General features: G+C 49.3%; 1 protein-coding gene across 1 annotated transcript in view; it reads left to right on the forward strand.

The window, feature by feature from the left end:
• The first annotated feature begins 2608 nt into the window (after positions 1-2608).
• LOC139266116 (sterile alpha motif domain-containing protein 15-like) overlaps positions 2609-17433 on the forward strand; it is a 283681-nt gene continuing 268856 nt past the window's right edge. The window contains exons 1-4 of the mRNA XM_070883964.1: positions 2609-2705; positions 7860-7922; positions 10736-10798; positions 11950-12012. Coding sequence (XP_070740065.1) covers positions 7916-7922; positions 10736-10798; positions 11950-12012 — 133 coding nt within the window. The 5' untranslated portion in view covers positions 2609-2705; positions 7860-7915. The remainder of the gene's footprint in view (positions 2706-7859; positions 7923-10735; positions 10799-11949; positions 12013-17433) is intronic.

Here is a 17433-nt window from a genome sequence, read left to right on the forward strand (position 1 = left end):
ACACTCAATTCCTTCATCTAAATCATTGATGTATATTGTAAAGAGCTGGGGTCCCAGCACTGAGCCCTGCGGCACTCTACTAGTCACTGCCTGCCATTCTGAAAAGGACCCGTTTATCCCGATCCTCTGCTTCCTGTCTGCCAACCAGTTCTCTATCCACGTCAGTATATTACCCCCAATACCATGCACTTCGATTTTGCACACCAATCTCTTGTGTGGGACCTTGTCAAAAGCCTTTTGAAAGTCCAAATACACCACATCCACTGGTTCTCCCTTGTCCACTCTACTAGTTACATCCTCAAAAAATTCCAGAAGATTCGTCAAGCATGATTTCCCTTTCATAAATCCATGCTGACTTGGTCCGATCCTGTCACTGCTTTCCAAATGCGCTGCTATTTCATCCTTAATGATTGATTCCAATATTTTCCCCACTACTGATGTCAGGCTAACTGGTCTATTATTACCCGTTTTCTCTATCCCTCCTTTTTAAAAAAGTGGTGTTACATTAGCTACCCTCCAGTCCATAGGAACTGATCCAGAGTCGATAGACTGTTGGAAAATGATCACCAATGCATCCACTATTTCTAGGGCCACTTCCTTAAGTACTCTGGGATGCAGACTATCAAGCCCCGGGGATTTATCGGCCTTCAATCCCATCAATTTCCCTAACACAATTTCCCGCCTAATAAGGATATCCTTCAGTTCCTCCTTCTCACTAGTCCCACTGTCCCCTAGTACATTTGGAAGGTTATTTGTGTCTTCCTTCGTGAAGACCGAACCGAAGTATTGGTTCAATTGGTCTGCCATTTCTTTGTTCCCCATTATAAATTCACCTGAATCCGACAGCAAGGGACCTACGTTTGTCTTTACTAATCTTTTTCTCTTCACATATCTTGCTATTGAGAGAGTGCAGCGAAGGTTCACCAGACTGATTCCCGGCATGGCCGGACTGACCTATGAGGAGAGACTGGATCAACTGGGCCTTTATACATTGGAGTTTAGAAGGATGAGAGGGGATCTCATAAAAACATACAAGATTCTGATGCAACGGGACAGCTTAGATGCGGGTAGATTGTTCCCGGTGTTGGGGAATTCCAGAACCAGGGAACACAGTCTTAGAATAAGGGGTAGGCCATTTAGGACTGAGATGAGGAGAAACCTCTTCACTCAGAGAGTTGTTACCCTGTTGAATTCATTGCCGCAGAGAGTTGTTGATGCCAGTTCATTGGATATATTCAAGAGGGAGTTAGATGTGGCCCTTACGGCTAAAGGGATCAAGGGGTATGGAGAGAAAGCAGGAAAGGGGTACTGAGGTGAAGGATCAGCCATGATCTTATTGAATGGTGGTGCAGGCTCGAAGGGCCGAATGGCCGACTCCTGCACCTATTTTCTATGTTTCTATGTTTCCTTCCTTCCCTCCTTCTTTCCTTCCCTCCCTTCCCCCCTTCCCTTCTTTCTTTCCTTCCTTCCTTTCATTCCTTCTTCCCCTTCCTTCCTTCCTTTCTTCCTCAATCCACAATTGAGGAAGAGCTACAAATTCCTCAAATTAAATATTGAGAAGAACAAAGTCATTGTCTTCAGCCCCTGCCACCGATTCCAAACCCTCTCCTCGCCCACCGTCTCAGGCAACACCAAACTCTTCGCAATCTCAGCATTGAACTTCTGACCCCATGACTGTAGTTCTGCCCTTTCCTGGCTCTCCACCTCATCATCTTTTCCTCTCTCTGCTCAGCGTCCACGCAACTTAATCAAGTGCGCTTAGATATCTCTCGAAGTAATGAGGCTTGTAAGAAATAAAGAAAGATGCATTTCTATAGCGCCTTTCACAACTTCAGGATGTCCCAAAATGCTTTACAGCCAATGAAGTACTTTTGAAGTATATTTACTTGTTGGAATGGTTAGAACACAGAAGGAGGCCACTTAGCCTATCCAGCCCATGCCGGCTCCCTGCAAGAGCATCTCAGCTCGTCCCACTCTCCCGTCCTTTCCCGGTAGCCCTGCAAATTTTTCTCCGACAGGTACTTATCCAATTTCCTTTTGAAAGCCACGATTGAGTCTGCCTCCACCACTCTCTCAGGCCATGCATTCCAGATCCTAACCACTCGTTGCGTAAAATATTTTTCCTCATGTCACCTTTGGTTCCTCTGCCAATCACCTTAAAACTGCATCCTCTGGTTCTCGACCCTTCGGCCAATGGGAACAGTTTCTCTCTGCAATGCAGGAGACACAGCTGCTAATTTGCGCACAGTAAGCTCCCAGAAACAGCAATGTGATCAGGACCAGATCATTTGTTTTATTGATGTTGATATAAATATTGGCCAGGACACCAGGGAGAAGCCCCCCACTGCTCTTCTTTGAAATAGTGTCATGGGATCTTTTACATCCCCCTGAGAGCAGGGGCTGGGCCTTGCTTTAATATCTCATCCAAGCACCACTACCTCTGACAGTGCAGCACTCTCTCAGTACTGCATTGGGGTGTTAATCTGAATTTATGTGTTTAAATTTCTGGGGTGGACTTGAACCCATAATCTTATGACTTTGAGGCAAGCATGCTAGCCACTGAGCCACGGCTGACACTGATTATGTATTTTGAAGCAGCAGATGAATATGTTCGCTAAGTTAATGTATTTTTACAGATACACCAAAAGCAGTTGAGGCACCTAAAGTGGAACTGATTGATGAGCCAGAATTCCCATTATTTCAAGGTAAATATCCTACGGATTCTTTATTTACCAACCTGCTGATGCAAAATGATGGTGCAAAATAGTTTCCTTACTCTTTTATCCTCGTTTTTATCTTGAGACTATGACTGTACCCTCTGGAACTGTCACTCCTGGTACTGTCCAATATCTCAATAACAACAAGAAGTTGCCTTTATATAGCGCATGGCGCTTCGCAGGAACGATTATCAGACAAGTTTTGTCACTGAGTCACGTATGGAGATATTAGGATAGGTAAACATAAGCTTGGTCAGAGGTTGGCTTTAAGGAGCATCTTAAAGGAAGCATTAGAGGTAGAGAGGCGGAGAGGTTTAGGGAGGGAATTCCAGAGCTTTGGGCCGAGATGACTGAAGGCACGGCTGCCAATGGTGGAGCGAAGGAAGTCAGGAATTCGCAAGAGACCCGAACTGGAGAGTGCAGATTTCTCAGAGTGTTGTAGAGCTGTCGGAGATAAAGGAGGAGCGAGGCCATGGATGGATTTAATAACAAGGGTAACAATTTTAAATTTAAAGCATTACCGGACCAGGAACCAATGTTGGTCAGTGAGCACAGGGGGTGATGAGTAAACGTAGTGAGGCGGGGCTTAGACACCGAGTCGCTAATCTGATGCGTGCTTGCTCCTTCTATCATTGGGGCCAGAGGCCGGGACAGAGATGAGAGATCCATGGAACGTAGTACGGTCGAGCAGGTGAGCAGCGCGGTTTTGGGCAAGTTGCTATTTTTGTGCAGAGTGGAGTTTGGAAGCCTGGCCACGGCAGCATTCAGGGAAGTCGAGCCTGGAGGTGATCAGGGTATGAATAAGAATTTCAGTAGCATTGGTCACGAGGTGGGGATGGAAGCGGGCAACTGTACAGAGGTAGAATTCGGAAGCCTTAGCTGTGGAAAAGAGGTGGGTCTCAATCTCAGCTTGCAGGGGGCGGGGTGGGGGAGAGTTGGGCAAACCAAGGGGTCGAAATTGCCTACTCTGTCCACTCTGTGTATATACTATGCTCGTACCACTAGAGGGTGCAACTGTGGGAGGTCCAGGCAGGAGCTGTATAAAAGGCTGGTCACCACGCAGTGAAGGCACTCTGCAGTTACAATAAAGAGACCAAGATCACAGCAGTTCAAGTACAGCACTAGGCCTTGTGGAGTGATTCTACAGATAAGTAGAGAAATATTAGAAGGAGTTACCACTCAGTCGGGGCGGAGTGGCCAACAATCAGGATATTACCCTCGTCCCCTTTTTCCGGCAGAGAAGGTTACCGGCCCCGCCCGTGCTTCCGCCCCGTCGGCCATGCGCCAACCCCTTACCGCTCGGCAGTGACTCCTTTCTGCGACCACCGGTCAGTGCCCCCGACAGATTTCCCCGGCGGGAAGCTGCCAGTGCCAAGGCAGTGCGTCCGCCCTTAAAGGGCGCCATGCACCACCATTTTATTTTAATTTTCAGCCAACTCTGAAACCCTCCCCAGTGGCCCAGTGGGCGCCTCTAAATAACTGCAGAGCTCGCAGCGGCCCTCCCCTTTAACCGAACGGGAGGGAGTTTGCTACGCGTCAACGCCACGCTGATGACACCGCCCGCCTTCTGCTCCGCTGCTGCCCGAAACACCACCCCCGGCAGAATTGCTCAGCAAACGAAGGTAAATTCGCACTAATCACCGGCCCATCAATTGGGGCGGTAAATCAACAATTTAATCGGTAAGTGCGCCTCCATTGCACTATTTCATAGAAGAGCAGGGGAGTTATCCCCGGTGTCCTGGGGCCAATATTTATCCCTCGATCAACATCACTAAAACAGATGATCAGGTCATTATCACATTGCTGTTTGTGGGAGCTTGCTGTGCACAGGTTGGCTGCCGCGTTTCCTACATCACAACAGTGACTACATTCCAAAAGTACTTCATTGGCTGTAAAGCGCTTTGAGATGTCCGGTGGTTGTGAAAGGTGCAATATAAATGCGAGTCTTTATTTTTTTTTATTGCCTTTGTCCAATCCTGGCGCTGGCAAGGCCGGCATTTATTGCCCATCCCTGATTGTCCTCGAGAAGATGGTGGTGAGCCGCTTTCTTGAACCGCTGGCAGTCTGATATAACGGAGTGGTTTGCTCGACCACACCAGAGGGCAGATAAGAATCAACCATCTTGGTATGGACTGGAGTCACATATAGGCCAAACCAGGTCAGGACGGCAGGTTTCCTTCCCTAAAGTCATTAGTGAACCAATTGGGTATTTATAAGAACATAAGAACTAGGAGCAGGAGTAGGCCATTTGGCTCCTCGAGCCTGCTCCGCCTTTCAATAAGATCATGGCTGATCTGATCATAGCCTCAGCTCCACTTCCCTGCCCACTCCCCATAACCCTTGACTCCCTTATCGCTCAAAAATCTGCCTATCTTCACCTTAAAGATATTCAACCAGCCTCCACAGCTCTCCGCAGTAGAGAATTCCAAAGATTCAGGACCCTCCGAGAGAAGAAATTCCTCCTCATTTCTGTTTTAAATGGGTGACCCTTTATTCTGAAACTATGCCCCCTAGTTCTAGATTCCCCCACGAGGGGAAACATCCTCTCTGCATCTACCCTGTCAAGCCCCTTCAGATTCTTACACGTTTCAATAAGATCACCTCTCAGTCTTCTAAACTCCAATGAGTACAGGACCGATCTGCTCAACCTATCTTCATGACAACCCCTTCATCTCAGGAATCAACCTAGTGAACCTTCTCTGAACAGCCTCCAATGCAAGTATATCCTTCCTTAAATACGGAGACCAAAACTGTACACTGTACTCGAGGTGTGGCCTCACCAATACCCTGTACAGTTGTAGCAGGACTTCTCTGCTTTTATACTCCATCCCACTTGCCATAAAGGCCAACATTCCATTTGCTTTCCTGATTACTTGCTGTACCTGCATACTAACTTTTTGTTTGCAACATTCTGACAGCTTCATACCAACTGTTTTGTTACTTCCAGCATTTTTTGAAAAACTAAATTTAAAATCTCAATACGGCATTATTTGAACTCGAATTCGCATTCTCAGGATTATCAGTCTAGTTCTCTGGCTCACTAGACCTCTAACATAATAACTATGCTGCTGTACCCTGTTAATGATCTGGAACGTTTCAATTATCACCTCTCAGTCTGCAAAAGCTCACCAATGGCACGACAGTATCTTGTTTCCTGTCTTGGCACTGGAGCTTAATGCCATATATCGCTGCCGCCACACTATGCAGTCGGCCCGGATTTCGAGGTAGGATTAAACATAGAAACATAGAAAATAGGTGCAGGAGTAGGCCATTCAGCCCTTCAAGCCTGCACCACCATTCAATAAGATCATGGCTGATCATTCACTTCAGTACCCCTTTCCTGCTTTCTCTCCATACCCCTCGATCCCTTCAGCCCTAAGGACCATATCTAACTCCCTCTTGAAGATATCCAATGAACTGGCCTCAACAACTCTCTGCGGTCGGGAATTCCACAGGTTAACAACTATCTGAGTGAAGAAGTTCCTCCTCATCTCAGTCCTAAATGGCTTATCCTTAGACTATGTCCCCTGGTTCTGGAACTCCCCAGCAACGGGAACATTCTTCCTGCATCTAACCTGTCCAATGCCGTCAGAATTTTATATGTTTCTATGAGATCTCCTCTCATTCTTCTAAACTCCAGTGGATACAAGCCCAGTTGATCCAGTCTATCCTCATAGTCCTGCCATCCCGGGAATCAATCTGGTGAACCTTCGCTGTTAGTGGGGAGGCTGTCGGCCCTCACCGTTATAAGGTGTAAATGGGACGGCAACTTCTGGAGCCCGTTAAGGTGGAGCAGTTAAACACAGAAATCTGGAATTTGCCGATCGAGGTGCTCCTCTAGAAGCCGCGCTAAACCGATACCTCACCGATAGACTCGGCAATCAAACACGTGAAAGGCATGAATTTGCGGCACTTACCCAGGAGATATCCACTAAGCACACCAGGAAACATTAGGGATTGTCCATTCAAGTGGAAGTGAATTTTTAATGCCGTGATCAGTCTTATTTATTGCCAAGCAACCTCTCTGGCCCGGAAAATTAACTTTTAACAGTGTGGAGTCACATTCCTACAGACTTGAATTATTGTTGCCGATTTTGTAGAATCTTTTTTTTAACTTTTTCTTTCTGTTCCTTTTATCCCTCTCTTAATTGCTTCCTTTGTTCCCTTTCTTTGTTTTGCTTTCTGTACATTATTTGGTATTGAATCAAATATTCTAACTTACATATCCTGGGTCACATGTGCACACCTCGGTAATGATTCTTCAGTCTGATTGGTTAAGTGGGTAGGCCCATGCTCGCCGTGTTCAGGTCCCTGATCCCCTGCGGAGGGCTCCACTCTCTTTTGGATTTCTAATCACAAAGTCGCAGTGCAATAGCCCATGGAACTTCTGTGGGTAAGAGTTTACTGAAGGCAAATTCCGGGCCACTCCATAACAGGCACTCAACCCTGCACTCGGCTGCCCGTGTCCTAACTCGCATCAAGGCCCGCTCACCCATCACCCCTGTGCTCGCTGACCTACATTGGCTAATGGTCTGGCAACGTCTCAACTTCAAAATTCTCATCTTTGTTTTCAAATCCCTCCATGGCCTTGTCCCCTCCCTATCTCTGTAATCTCTTCCAGCCCCACATCCCCCTGAGATGTCTGCGCTCCTCAAATTCTGCCTTCTTGAGCATCCCTGATTATAATCGCTCAACCATTGGCGGCCATGCCTTCTGTTGCCTGGAGCCCAAGCTCTGGAACTCCCTCCCTAAACCTCTCCACCTCTCTACCTCTCTTTCCTCCTTTAAGATGCTCCTTAAAACCTACACTCTGCCGTCATTTCTTCTTATGTGGCTCGGTATCATATTTATTTGTTTTGTCTTATAACACTGCCATGAAGCGCCTTGGGCTTTTACTATTTAAAGGCGCTATATGAATACAACTTGTTGTAGTTGTTGTAAATGCCAAGCACAGCGCCATCTACAGATACAGCAGGTAAATGTTGACACTGTTAAAAGGAGTTTTCCCATTGAAAGAGCCTGACTATGGGACGGTCTCAGTGCAATTTGAGATGGAAAGATGCAACACACAAGGCATTTGTCATTTATAATAGAATAGCAGGTGATTTTCTTAACCGAGTTATTTTTGTTACATCCATGCAGAATTACACTTTGCATCCCCTGAAACCGAATTTATTGAGGAGGAGCCAACACATGAAATGCCAGGTAAGCATCCAGCTCAACACCGTTGGGTTCGGGAATTAACCGTGAGTTGCGGATCTGCTGCGACTGACAATATTCAGGTGGAGCAGGGTGAGAAGGCAAAGGGGAAAATTGGACCCAAGCGAAGAGGGGGAGGGTAGAGAGACAGCTTTCAGAGTATGGGGAATGGTCTGTGGGAACTGGATGTCTGTGAGCTCCTGTTTCGGGGAGTTATAATGACATTCATCTTCGCCTACTGTTATTGGAGTTACCTGAAAGAACAGATCAAAAAAGTAAATCATTATCAAAAACTCAAAGGGGGCAAATTTAACCGAAAACAACGGGTGGACTGGGAGTATGTGCATAGGTAACATTTAACAATCTGATTCCCGACCTGAACCAGCTGGCAAACCACCCACTTCTGGTTTTAAGGAGGTAGGACTATTTAACTATTATAATGAGACTGGAAGCGTCAGCTTTAACCTCCACTTTGTGTGTAACTGTAGCTGGTCGGGTTTCCCAGGCAAGGCGTAGCCTGCATTTACAGCCCCTCCTGGATCCAGGGACCCTGCCTAACTCACCATGTAATCGGAGAGGCCCCCCCAACCCACACCCACGACGAGGCATCACACACCCAGGCCTTCGATCCTCCCGGCCCCGGTCCTTCCCGTACTGCTCCTCCAGACCCCGCCTCCATCATCCAAAAGCCCATCCTCCCCCGACCCCCCGATCTTCTCCCCACCCCCAACCTCCCAATCTTTTCCCGGCCTGCAATCCACTCCCATCCCCCGACCCCCTGATCTTCTCCCATCCCCTGACCCCTCGATCTTCTCCCATCCCCCGACCCCCAAGACATTCCCATCACTCGATCCACTCCCATCACCCGACCCCCCCGATACACTCCCATCACCCGACCCCCTGATCTTCTCCCATCCCCTGACCCCCAATACACTCCCATTCCCCCGACCCCCCGATCTTCTCCCCACCCCCAACCCCTCGATCTTCTCCCCGCCCCCAATCCACTCCCATCCCCTGACCCCCGATCTTCTCCAATCCCCCGACCCCCCGATACACTCCCATCCCCCGACCCCCCGATCCTCTCCCATCCCCCGACCCCCCGATCTTCTCCCATCCCCCGACCCCCCGATACACTCCCATCCTCCGACCCCCCCGATCTTCTCCCATCCCCCGACCCCCCGATACACTCCCATCCCCTGACCCCCCCGATCTACTCCCATCCCCCGACCCCCCGATCTACTCCCATCCCCCGACCCCCCGATACACTTCCATCCCCCGACCCCCCCGATACACTGCCACCCCCGATCTTCTCCCATCCCCCGACCCCCCGATACACTCCCATCCCCCGACCCCCCGATACACTCCCATCCCCCGACCCCCCGATACACTCCCATCCCCCGACCCCCCGATCTTCTCCCATCCCCCGACCCCCCGATACACTCCCATCCCCCGACCCCCCGATACACTCCCGTCCCCCGACCCCCCGATACACTCCCATCCCCCGACCCCCCGATACACTCCCATCCCCCGACCCCCCAATACACTCCCATCCCCCGACCCCCCGATACACTCCCATCCCCTGACCCCCCGATCTTCTCCCATCCCCCGACCCCCCGATCTTCTCCCATCCCCTGACCCCCCGATCTTCTCCCATCCCCCGACCCCCTGATCTTCTCCCATCCTCCGATCCCCCGATACACTCCCATCCCCTGACCCCCCCGATCTACTCCCATCCCCCGACCCCCTGATACACTCCCATCCCCGACCCCCCGATCTTCTCCCATCCCCCGATCTTCTCCCCGACCCCTCGATCTTCTCCCAGACCCCCCGATCTTCTCCCCGACCCCCCGATCTTCTCCCCGACCCCCCGATCTTCTCCCCGCCCCCGATCCACTCCTTTCCCTCGACCCCCCATGCACTCCCATCCCCCAACCTCCCGATACACTCCCATCCCCGACCCCCCGATCTTCTCCCATCCCCCGATCTTCTCCCCGACCCCTCGATCTTCTCCCCGACCCCCCGATCTTCTCCCCGACCCCCCGATCTTCTCCCCGCCCCCGATCCACTCCCCGCCCCCGATCCACTCCTTTCCCTCGACCCCCCATGCACTCCCATCCCCCAACCTCCCGATACACTACCATCCCCCGACCCCCTGATCTTCTTCCCCACCCCCTGATCTTCTCCCCGACCCCCGACCCCCGATCATCTCCCCAACCCCAGATCTTCTCTCGCCCCTGACCCCCCCCCCGACCCTTCATTCGTCTTTCCGCCCCTGACCCCTCAGTCCTTGACCCCCCCGCAACCACTCGGCCCCCCCACTCCACCTCTTCTGTGCGGCCGAGTGCTGAAGGCCCGCCCGCCCAGGGACAGCCAGCCTCTCCATCAGGCTGACTGTGGGAGGGAAGCAGAGGCTTCCCATTCAAATCAGGCCCGGCCGTTAGTCAGCTTGGTTCTCCCTAGTTTCACGGCCACCTCCGAGCGCCCCACCCGCAACCCACCCATTAAAATTCAGCCGCAAAGTCTTCACACTGGACCTTAATGCCAAGTCTTGCTGCCACACTGTACTATTGCTGGGCTTTGCACCTAATGTTATGTGACAGGCACTGAACCTTGTAAATGCCAAGCACGGCGCTACCTACAGGTAAACATTGACATTTGTAAAGTGAGTTTTCCCATTGACAGAGCCAGACTTAGGGGGGGTTTCAATGTAATTTGAGATGGAAAATTGCAAACTCCACGATATTTGTAATTTATAATAGATTATTCCTGTTAAAATAGATAATCTTGTTAAATGAGAAATTTTTGTTCTGTCTGTGCAGAAATACACTATACAACCCCTGAAGTAGAATTGATTGAGTTGGAGTCACCAGATACAATGTCAGGTAAACATCTACTCTACGACCCTGAATTTCTGCTCGGTGGGGAGTTGCGATTGTTCTATTTCTAGGCGTCAATTATCTGAATAGTGGGGAGAACATAAGAAATAGGAACAGGAGTAGGCCATTTGGCCCCTCGAGCCTGCTCCGCCACTCAATAAGATCATGACTGATCTGATCATGGACTCAGCTCCACTTCCCTGCCCGCTCCCCATAACCCTTCACTCCCTTACCACTCAAAAATCTGTTTAACTCCACCTTAAATGTGTTCAATGACCTAGCCTCCACAGCTCTCTGAGATAGAGAATTCCAAAGATTCACCACCCTCTGAGAGAAGAAATTCCTCCTCATTTCTATCTTAAATGGGTGACCCCTTATTTTAAAACTATGCCCCCTAATTTTAGATTCCCTCACGAGGAGAAACATCCTCTCTGCATCTACCTTGTCAAGCCCCTTCAGTATTCTGTTTCAATAAGACCACCTCTCATTCTTCTAAACTCCAATGAGTACAGGCCCAACCTGCTCAAACTTTCTTCACATGGCAACCCCGTCATCTCAGGAAGGTTCATACCGCAGCTCCTGGTGCCATCACCGACAGGGAGAGCCGGCATTCTGTGGAGGCTCCCGGGGCGATATTCAGTGTGAAATCTTTAAACGTCGCTGTGATTTCTCTCGTGTTTCGGGTGGTCCGATTGACCTCCCTGTTCGGCACGAGGATGCCCTTTTCCGCGTGTCAGAACTTCATTATCCCTAAAGTGCTACCGCTCCACTCCCCGCCTGGGGCGCTAGTAGTGAATATCCCAGTTGGAGGCAGTAAACATCATCCAGCGCTAGAATTAACGTCCAGGCAGTGTCTCCGCCTCTAACCTGGCTATAATGAATTTTTTTGGCTTAATGCCGGGTCTCGTTGCCACAACACCGAACCATCGATGGGCTTTTCACCGAACGTTATGTAACAGGCACTGAACCCTGTAAATGCCAAGCACGGGGTCACCGACAGATACAGCAGGTAACTGTTGACACTGTTAAAAGGAGTTTGACAGAGCAGCCTCGAGGGGCCAAATGGCCTTCTCCTGCTCCTATTTCTCAAGTTCTTATGTTCTTACGTAACAGCGTGTGGATTCGTTACCCGAGATAGTTTTGTTTTGCCCCTGCAGAAAGACACGTGCCACGGACTGAAGTGGAGGGGATTGAGCCGAAGCCAACACATGCAGCGGAAGGTAAGCATCCAGCCCAACACCGTTGGGTTTGTGAATTAACCGTGAGTTGCGGATCTGCTGCGACTGAGCAATATTCAGGTGGAGCAGGGTGAGAAGGCAAAGGGGAAAATTGGACCCAAGCAAAGAGGGGGAGGGTAGAGAGGCAGGGAATGGGAGGAGGGCAGGAGGGAAGTGGAGGGAGGAGGAGAGGGGTAAGTAAGATGGACAAGGAGAGGGGACTTGGGGGAGAGATGTGAAAGGTCTGACGTTTTCTATTCCTTTCACATGGTAGTAGGTATAGGAACAAAAACAAATCAAACGTCAATATCTAAGTCAGATATCTAGGCTAAAGCTTCCGGTGTAACAGCATGGATATCTTGTAGGCTGCCTGTGAATTCCCTCTGAGGGCAGTGCTCGATGATGTGCTCCAGGGTCTGATTAGGAGCTCCACAGTCACATTATGGGGAAGCTTTAATCTTTCATCTATGGAGAAGGTGGCAGCATCGACCGTGACCGGTTCTGAGGCGGTTGATGGTTGTCCACTGTTTGCGAGGAAGGTTTGATTCTTCAGGTGGTACTGTGGGGTCCTCTAAAAGGAGGAATCCATTCCGTATGTCGCAGTTCTTCCAAGCATTTCGCCATCGGTCATTGAGGCTGAGGGGAGGTCGCTAAAGGGCTTTGGCGAGGGTCAAAATGGCCTCTTGTATTTGAGACGGGTTGGTGGTAGGTTGGTCATTTCAGCCTGAATCAGCAATTGCATTCTCTGGAGACTATATATTCACGGCGTAGGTGTGTTGCTGCGATGTTTGAAAGTGCGGGAAGCCCAAGGTGCTGTTGTCAATATAAGCATGTGACAAGGAGAGGAAGAAGGAGGATAGATGGAGGAGGGGGAACATGGAAGGTTGGTGAAGGGGAAATGGGAAGAGAATGGGGTGGGTATAGGGAAGCGGGCAGCAAACACTCTTGGGGGGGGAGGGGGTTGTATAAATCTCCTCTGTATCCTCTCTAGTGCAATCACATCTTTCCTGTAATGCAGTGATCAGAACTGCACGCAGTACTCTAGCTCTGGCCTAACTGGTGTTTTACACAGTTCAAGCATAATCCCCAGCTCACGTATTGTATGCCTCAGATAATAAAGGCAAGTATTCCATATGCATTCTTAACCACCTTATCTACCTGGCCTGCTACCTTCAGGGATCTGTGGACATCCACTCCAAGGTCACTCTACACTTCTCAGTATCCTAACATTTAATGTGTATTCCCTTGCCTTGTTAGCCCTCCCCAAGTGCGTTACCTCACACTTCTCCAGATTGAATTCTATTTGCCACTGTTCTGACCACGTGATCAGTACATTGATATCTTCCTGCAGTCCGCAGCTTTCTTCTTCATTATCAATTACGGCCAATTTTTATATCATCGGCAAACTTCTTTATCATAACCCCTACATTCAAGTCTAAATCGTTGATATGTATTACAAAAAGCAAGGGACCCAGCATTGAACCCTTCGGAATCCCACTGAAACAGCCTTCCAGTCACAAAGTCACCCATCAACCATTACCCTTTGCTTCCTGCCTCTGAGCCAATTTTGGATCCAACTTGCCACTTTGCCCTGGATCCCATGGGCTTTAACTTTCGTGACCAGTCTGCCATGTGGGACCTTTTGAATTGCCTTGCTAAAATCTATATACACTACATCAAACACTACCCTCATCAATACTCCTTGATAACCCCTCAAAAAATTAAATCAGGTTAGTCAGACATGACCTTCCCTTAACAAATCCATGCTGACTGTCCTTGATTAATCCGTGTTTTTCTAAACAAAGATTTATCCTCCCCTTCAGAATTGTTTCCAATATTTTCCACCACCGTAGTTAGGCTAACTGGCCTGTAATTACTGAATATATCCCTTTCTCCCTTTTTAAACAAGGATCTTGTTCTTCTTAGGCAGTCCTCTGGAGTCGAGGATGACTTGCTTCCACACTAAACTGAGTTCAAAGGTGACTAATGAGGCCAATGCGGGATCTTCAGTCTCTGTCACCGGTGGGACAGATGCTGGGTGAAGGGACGGGTGGGTGAGGTGCTTGATTTGTCGTGCGCTTCTTCCGCTGTTTGTACTTCGCATCCGTGTGCTCCCGGCGAAGAAATTTGTGGTGTTTGGCGCCTTCTCAAATGCTTCTCTTCCACTTTGAGCGGTCTTTGGCTAGGGATTCCCCAGAGTCGAAGGGGATGTTGCATTTTTTCAAGGAGGCTTTGAGAGTGTCCTTGAAGCATTTCCTCTGCCCTCCTGGGGCTTGCTTTCCGTGACGTAGCTCGGAGTAGAATGCTTCTTTCGGGAGTCTAGTATCGGGCATGCGGACGATCGAAGCTGATCGAGCGTGGTCAATGCTTTGTTGCTGGGGATGTTGGCCTGAGCGAGAACGCTGACATTGGTGCGCCTATGCTGCCAATGAATTTGCAAGCTTTTGGGGAGGCAGCGTTGGTGGTACTTCTCCAGTACTTTGAGGTGCGTACTGTAAATAGTCCACGTCTCTGAAGCATATAGGAGGGCGGGTGACACTCCTACTCTGTAGACCATGAGCTTGGTGGCCGGGTTTGAGATCCTGTTCTTCGAACATTCTTTTCCTCAGGTGGCTGAAGGCTGCACTGGCACACTGAAGGCAGTGTTGGACTTTGTCATTGATATCTGTCCTTGCCGATAATAGGCTCCCAAAATGGGAAGTGATCCACATTGTCCAAGGTCTCATCATGGATCGTGATAATCGGGGAGCAGTACTGTGTGACGGGGGCAGACCATAACTTCTGGCCATTTTGGGTTACATTCCTCCCCCCCTCCTCCCCCCCCGAAGCTTATGTTTTATTTCTCTTTGACTTCAATGGCAGCTGGGCATTATTCCTCCATTCACACCCTGTCCAGATTAACCTTTTTCTACTTCTGCCATTACCATTTCAATTCGGCCCATCCCTTTTGACTCTCTAATCTCTTCTGTCTTCCACCCTATCACAGACCTTCCCTTTTGTTCTTTTTCCCTTCCCCTTTCAGTGCATCTTAAGAATCTGTTCTTTTCGAACACCCTCCAGTTCTGACGAAGGGCCGTCGACCCGAAACGTTAACTCTGCTTCCTCTCCACAGCTGCTGTCCGACCCACTGAGATTTCTGTTTTTATTTCAGATTCCAGCATCCGCAGTATTTTGCTTTGTGTTGTGGTAGAGAACCTTTGTCTTACTGACGTTTAATGTAAGGCCCAGACTCTCGTACACTTCAGTAACGGTGTCAATGATGATTTGGAGTTCGAACTCCGAGTGTGCACAAACGCAAGTGTCATCTGCACATTGTAATTCAACGACAGAGGTTGGAGCAACCTTGGATCTGGGCTGCAGGCATCGGAGATTGAACAAGTTCCCGTTTGTCCTGTGGATTAATTCCACTCCAGCGGGGAGCTGGTTAAAGGCGAGATGAAGCATTGCAACGAAGAAGATTGAGAAAAGCGTTGGTGCGATGACACAGCCTTGCTTGATCCTGGTCTGCACGTGTATTGGGTCTGTGATGGATCTGTTGGTCAGGATCACGGCTTGCATGTTGTCGTGAAGCAGGTGAAAATTTTTTGAAGACAGCCGAATTTGAGAAGGACACTCCATAATCCTTCACAGTTGACAGACTCGAAGGCTTTTGTGAGGTCAAAGAAAGCTATGTACAGAGATTGGTGCTGCTCTCTACATTTTTCTTGGATTTGCCGCGCGGTGAAGATCATGTCCGCTGTGCGCCTTAGTGGGCGGAATCTGCATTGCGACTATGGGAGGAGCTCTTCAGCCACAGGGAGAAGGCGATTGAGGAAAATTCTTGCGATGATTTTTCCCTGTGGTAGACAGCAGGGAAACTCCTCTGTAATTACCACAGTCAGACGTGTCCCATTTCTTGAAGATGGTCACGATTACAGTGTCTCTGAGATCCTCTGGCATGCTCTCCTCCTTCCAGATGAGAGAAATTAGGTCGTGGATTCATACCCAGAGTATTCTCCGCCCTGCTTTAGAACTACAGCGGGGATTCCATCTGCTCCTGAGGCCTTGTTGTTCTTCAGTTGTCGGATGACCTTTTCAGTCTCTTGCTGGGCTGGGGTTGTGCTGAGATGGTGGCAGGTTGCATGCTGTGGGATGGAGTCAAGGGCACTCACGTCAAAGATAGAGTCTTGGTTGAGGAGATCCTCGAAGTGCTCCTTCCAGCGGGCACTGGCTGACTCTCTGTCCTTGATGAGCACCTCTCCGTTCTTGGCTCTCAGTGGTATAGGACCTTGAGTGCTTGGGCCGCAGGTGGTCTTGACTGCGCTAAAAAATCCACGCCCATTGAGGTTGTCGGCTAGCTGCTGGATCTCCTGCGTTTTTTCCATCCATCATCTGTTCTTTAGGATCCAAGTTTTTTGTTGGACCTCGGCCTTCAGTTGCCTGTAGATCAGTTGAGTTTCCAATTCAGAAAATGCCTTGCGTTTGCAGCTTATTAGCTCCTGGATCTCCTGGACATTCTCATCGAACCAGTCTTGATGTTTTCTGGTAGAGTAACCAAGAGTCTCTTCGTAGGACCAGGCACTGTGGACAGTCTGCGGCTCTGGTTCATTGGGAGTCGTCATTTTGGTTGTGAATCACAGGCTGAATCGCGCTTTCTTGGCAGGGTCCTTGAGTACTCCAGCTTTGATTTAATTGTGGCAGCATTTCTGTTGCCCCTGCCGTTTTAAGGCTATGTTGATGGAGATAACAGAGTGGATTAGGCGGAGGTCAGTCCAGCAGTCATCAGTTCCAGTCATGGCGCGAGTGATTCGGACGTCCTTGCGGTCCCTCGCTCAGACGATGATATAGTCTAGCCAATGCCAGTGCTTGGAGTGAGGGTGTTGCCAGGAGGCCTTGTACTGGTCTTTCTGACACAGCAAGACTTGAACAATCCCTGTCTCCAGTCTCAACGGGTGGCAAGCTGATTCTCCTAGGCGACTCTAATGCCAGAGTTGGAAAGGACACAGACCTCTGGAGATGGATGATTGGCAGGGAAAGGGTAGGGAAAACCAACTCCAATGGTATCCTCCTCCTGACGAAATGCTCAGAACATGGTCTTGTCATAACCAAATTCGCAGTCCTCCAGCACCACACCTGTAGCCAGAGCGGATTGGAAAATGATGGTCAGAGCCTCTGCTATTTACTCTTTTGCTTCTCCTAACCTGGGATACATTTAATCCAGGCCTGGGAATTTATACATTTTCAAAGATGCTAATCCCCTTAATACTTCCTCTCTCACTATGCTTATTTTAGCTCATATTTCCCACATCTCCCAGCTGATTGCAATGTCTGCTTCACCCCTCTCTTTTGTGAATACAGATGCAAAGTATTCATTAAGAAGCATACCTACGTCTTCTGCCTCCACACACAGTTTACCTTTATGGTCTCTAATAGGCCTTACTCTTG

The sequence above is a fragment of the Pristiophorus japonicus genome, chromosome 6 (assembly GCF_044704955.1).
Source record: "Pristiophorus japonicus isolate sPriJap1 chromosome 6, sPriJap1.hap1, whole genome shotgun sequence".
NCBI classification, from domain to species: Eukaryota; Metazoa; Chordata; class Chondrichthyes; family Pristiophoridae; genus Pristiophorus; species Pristiophorus japonicus.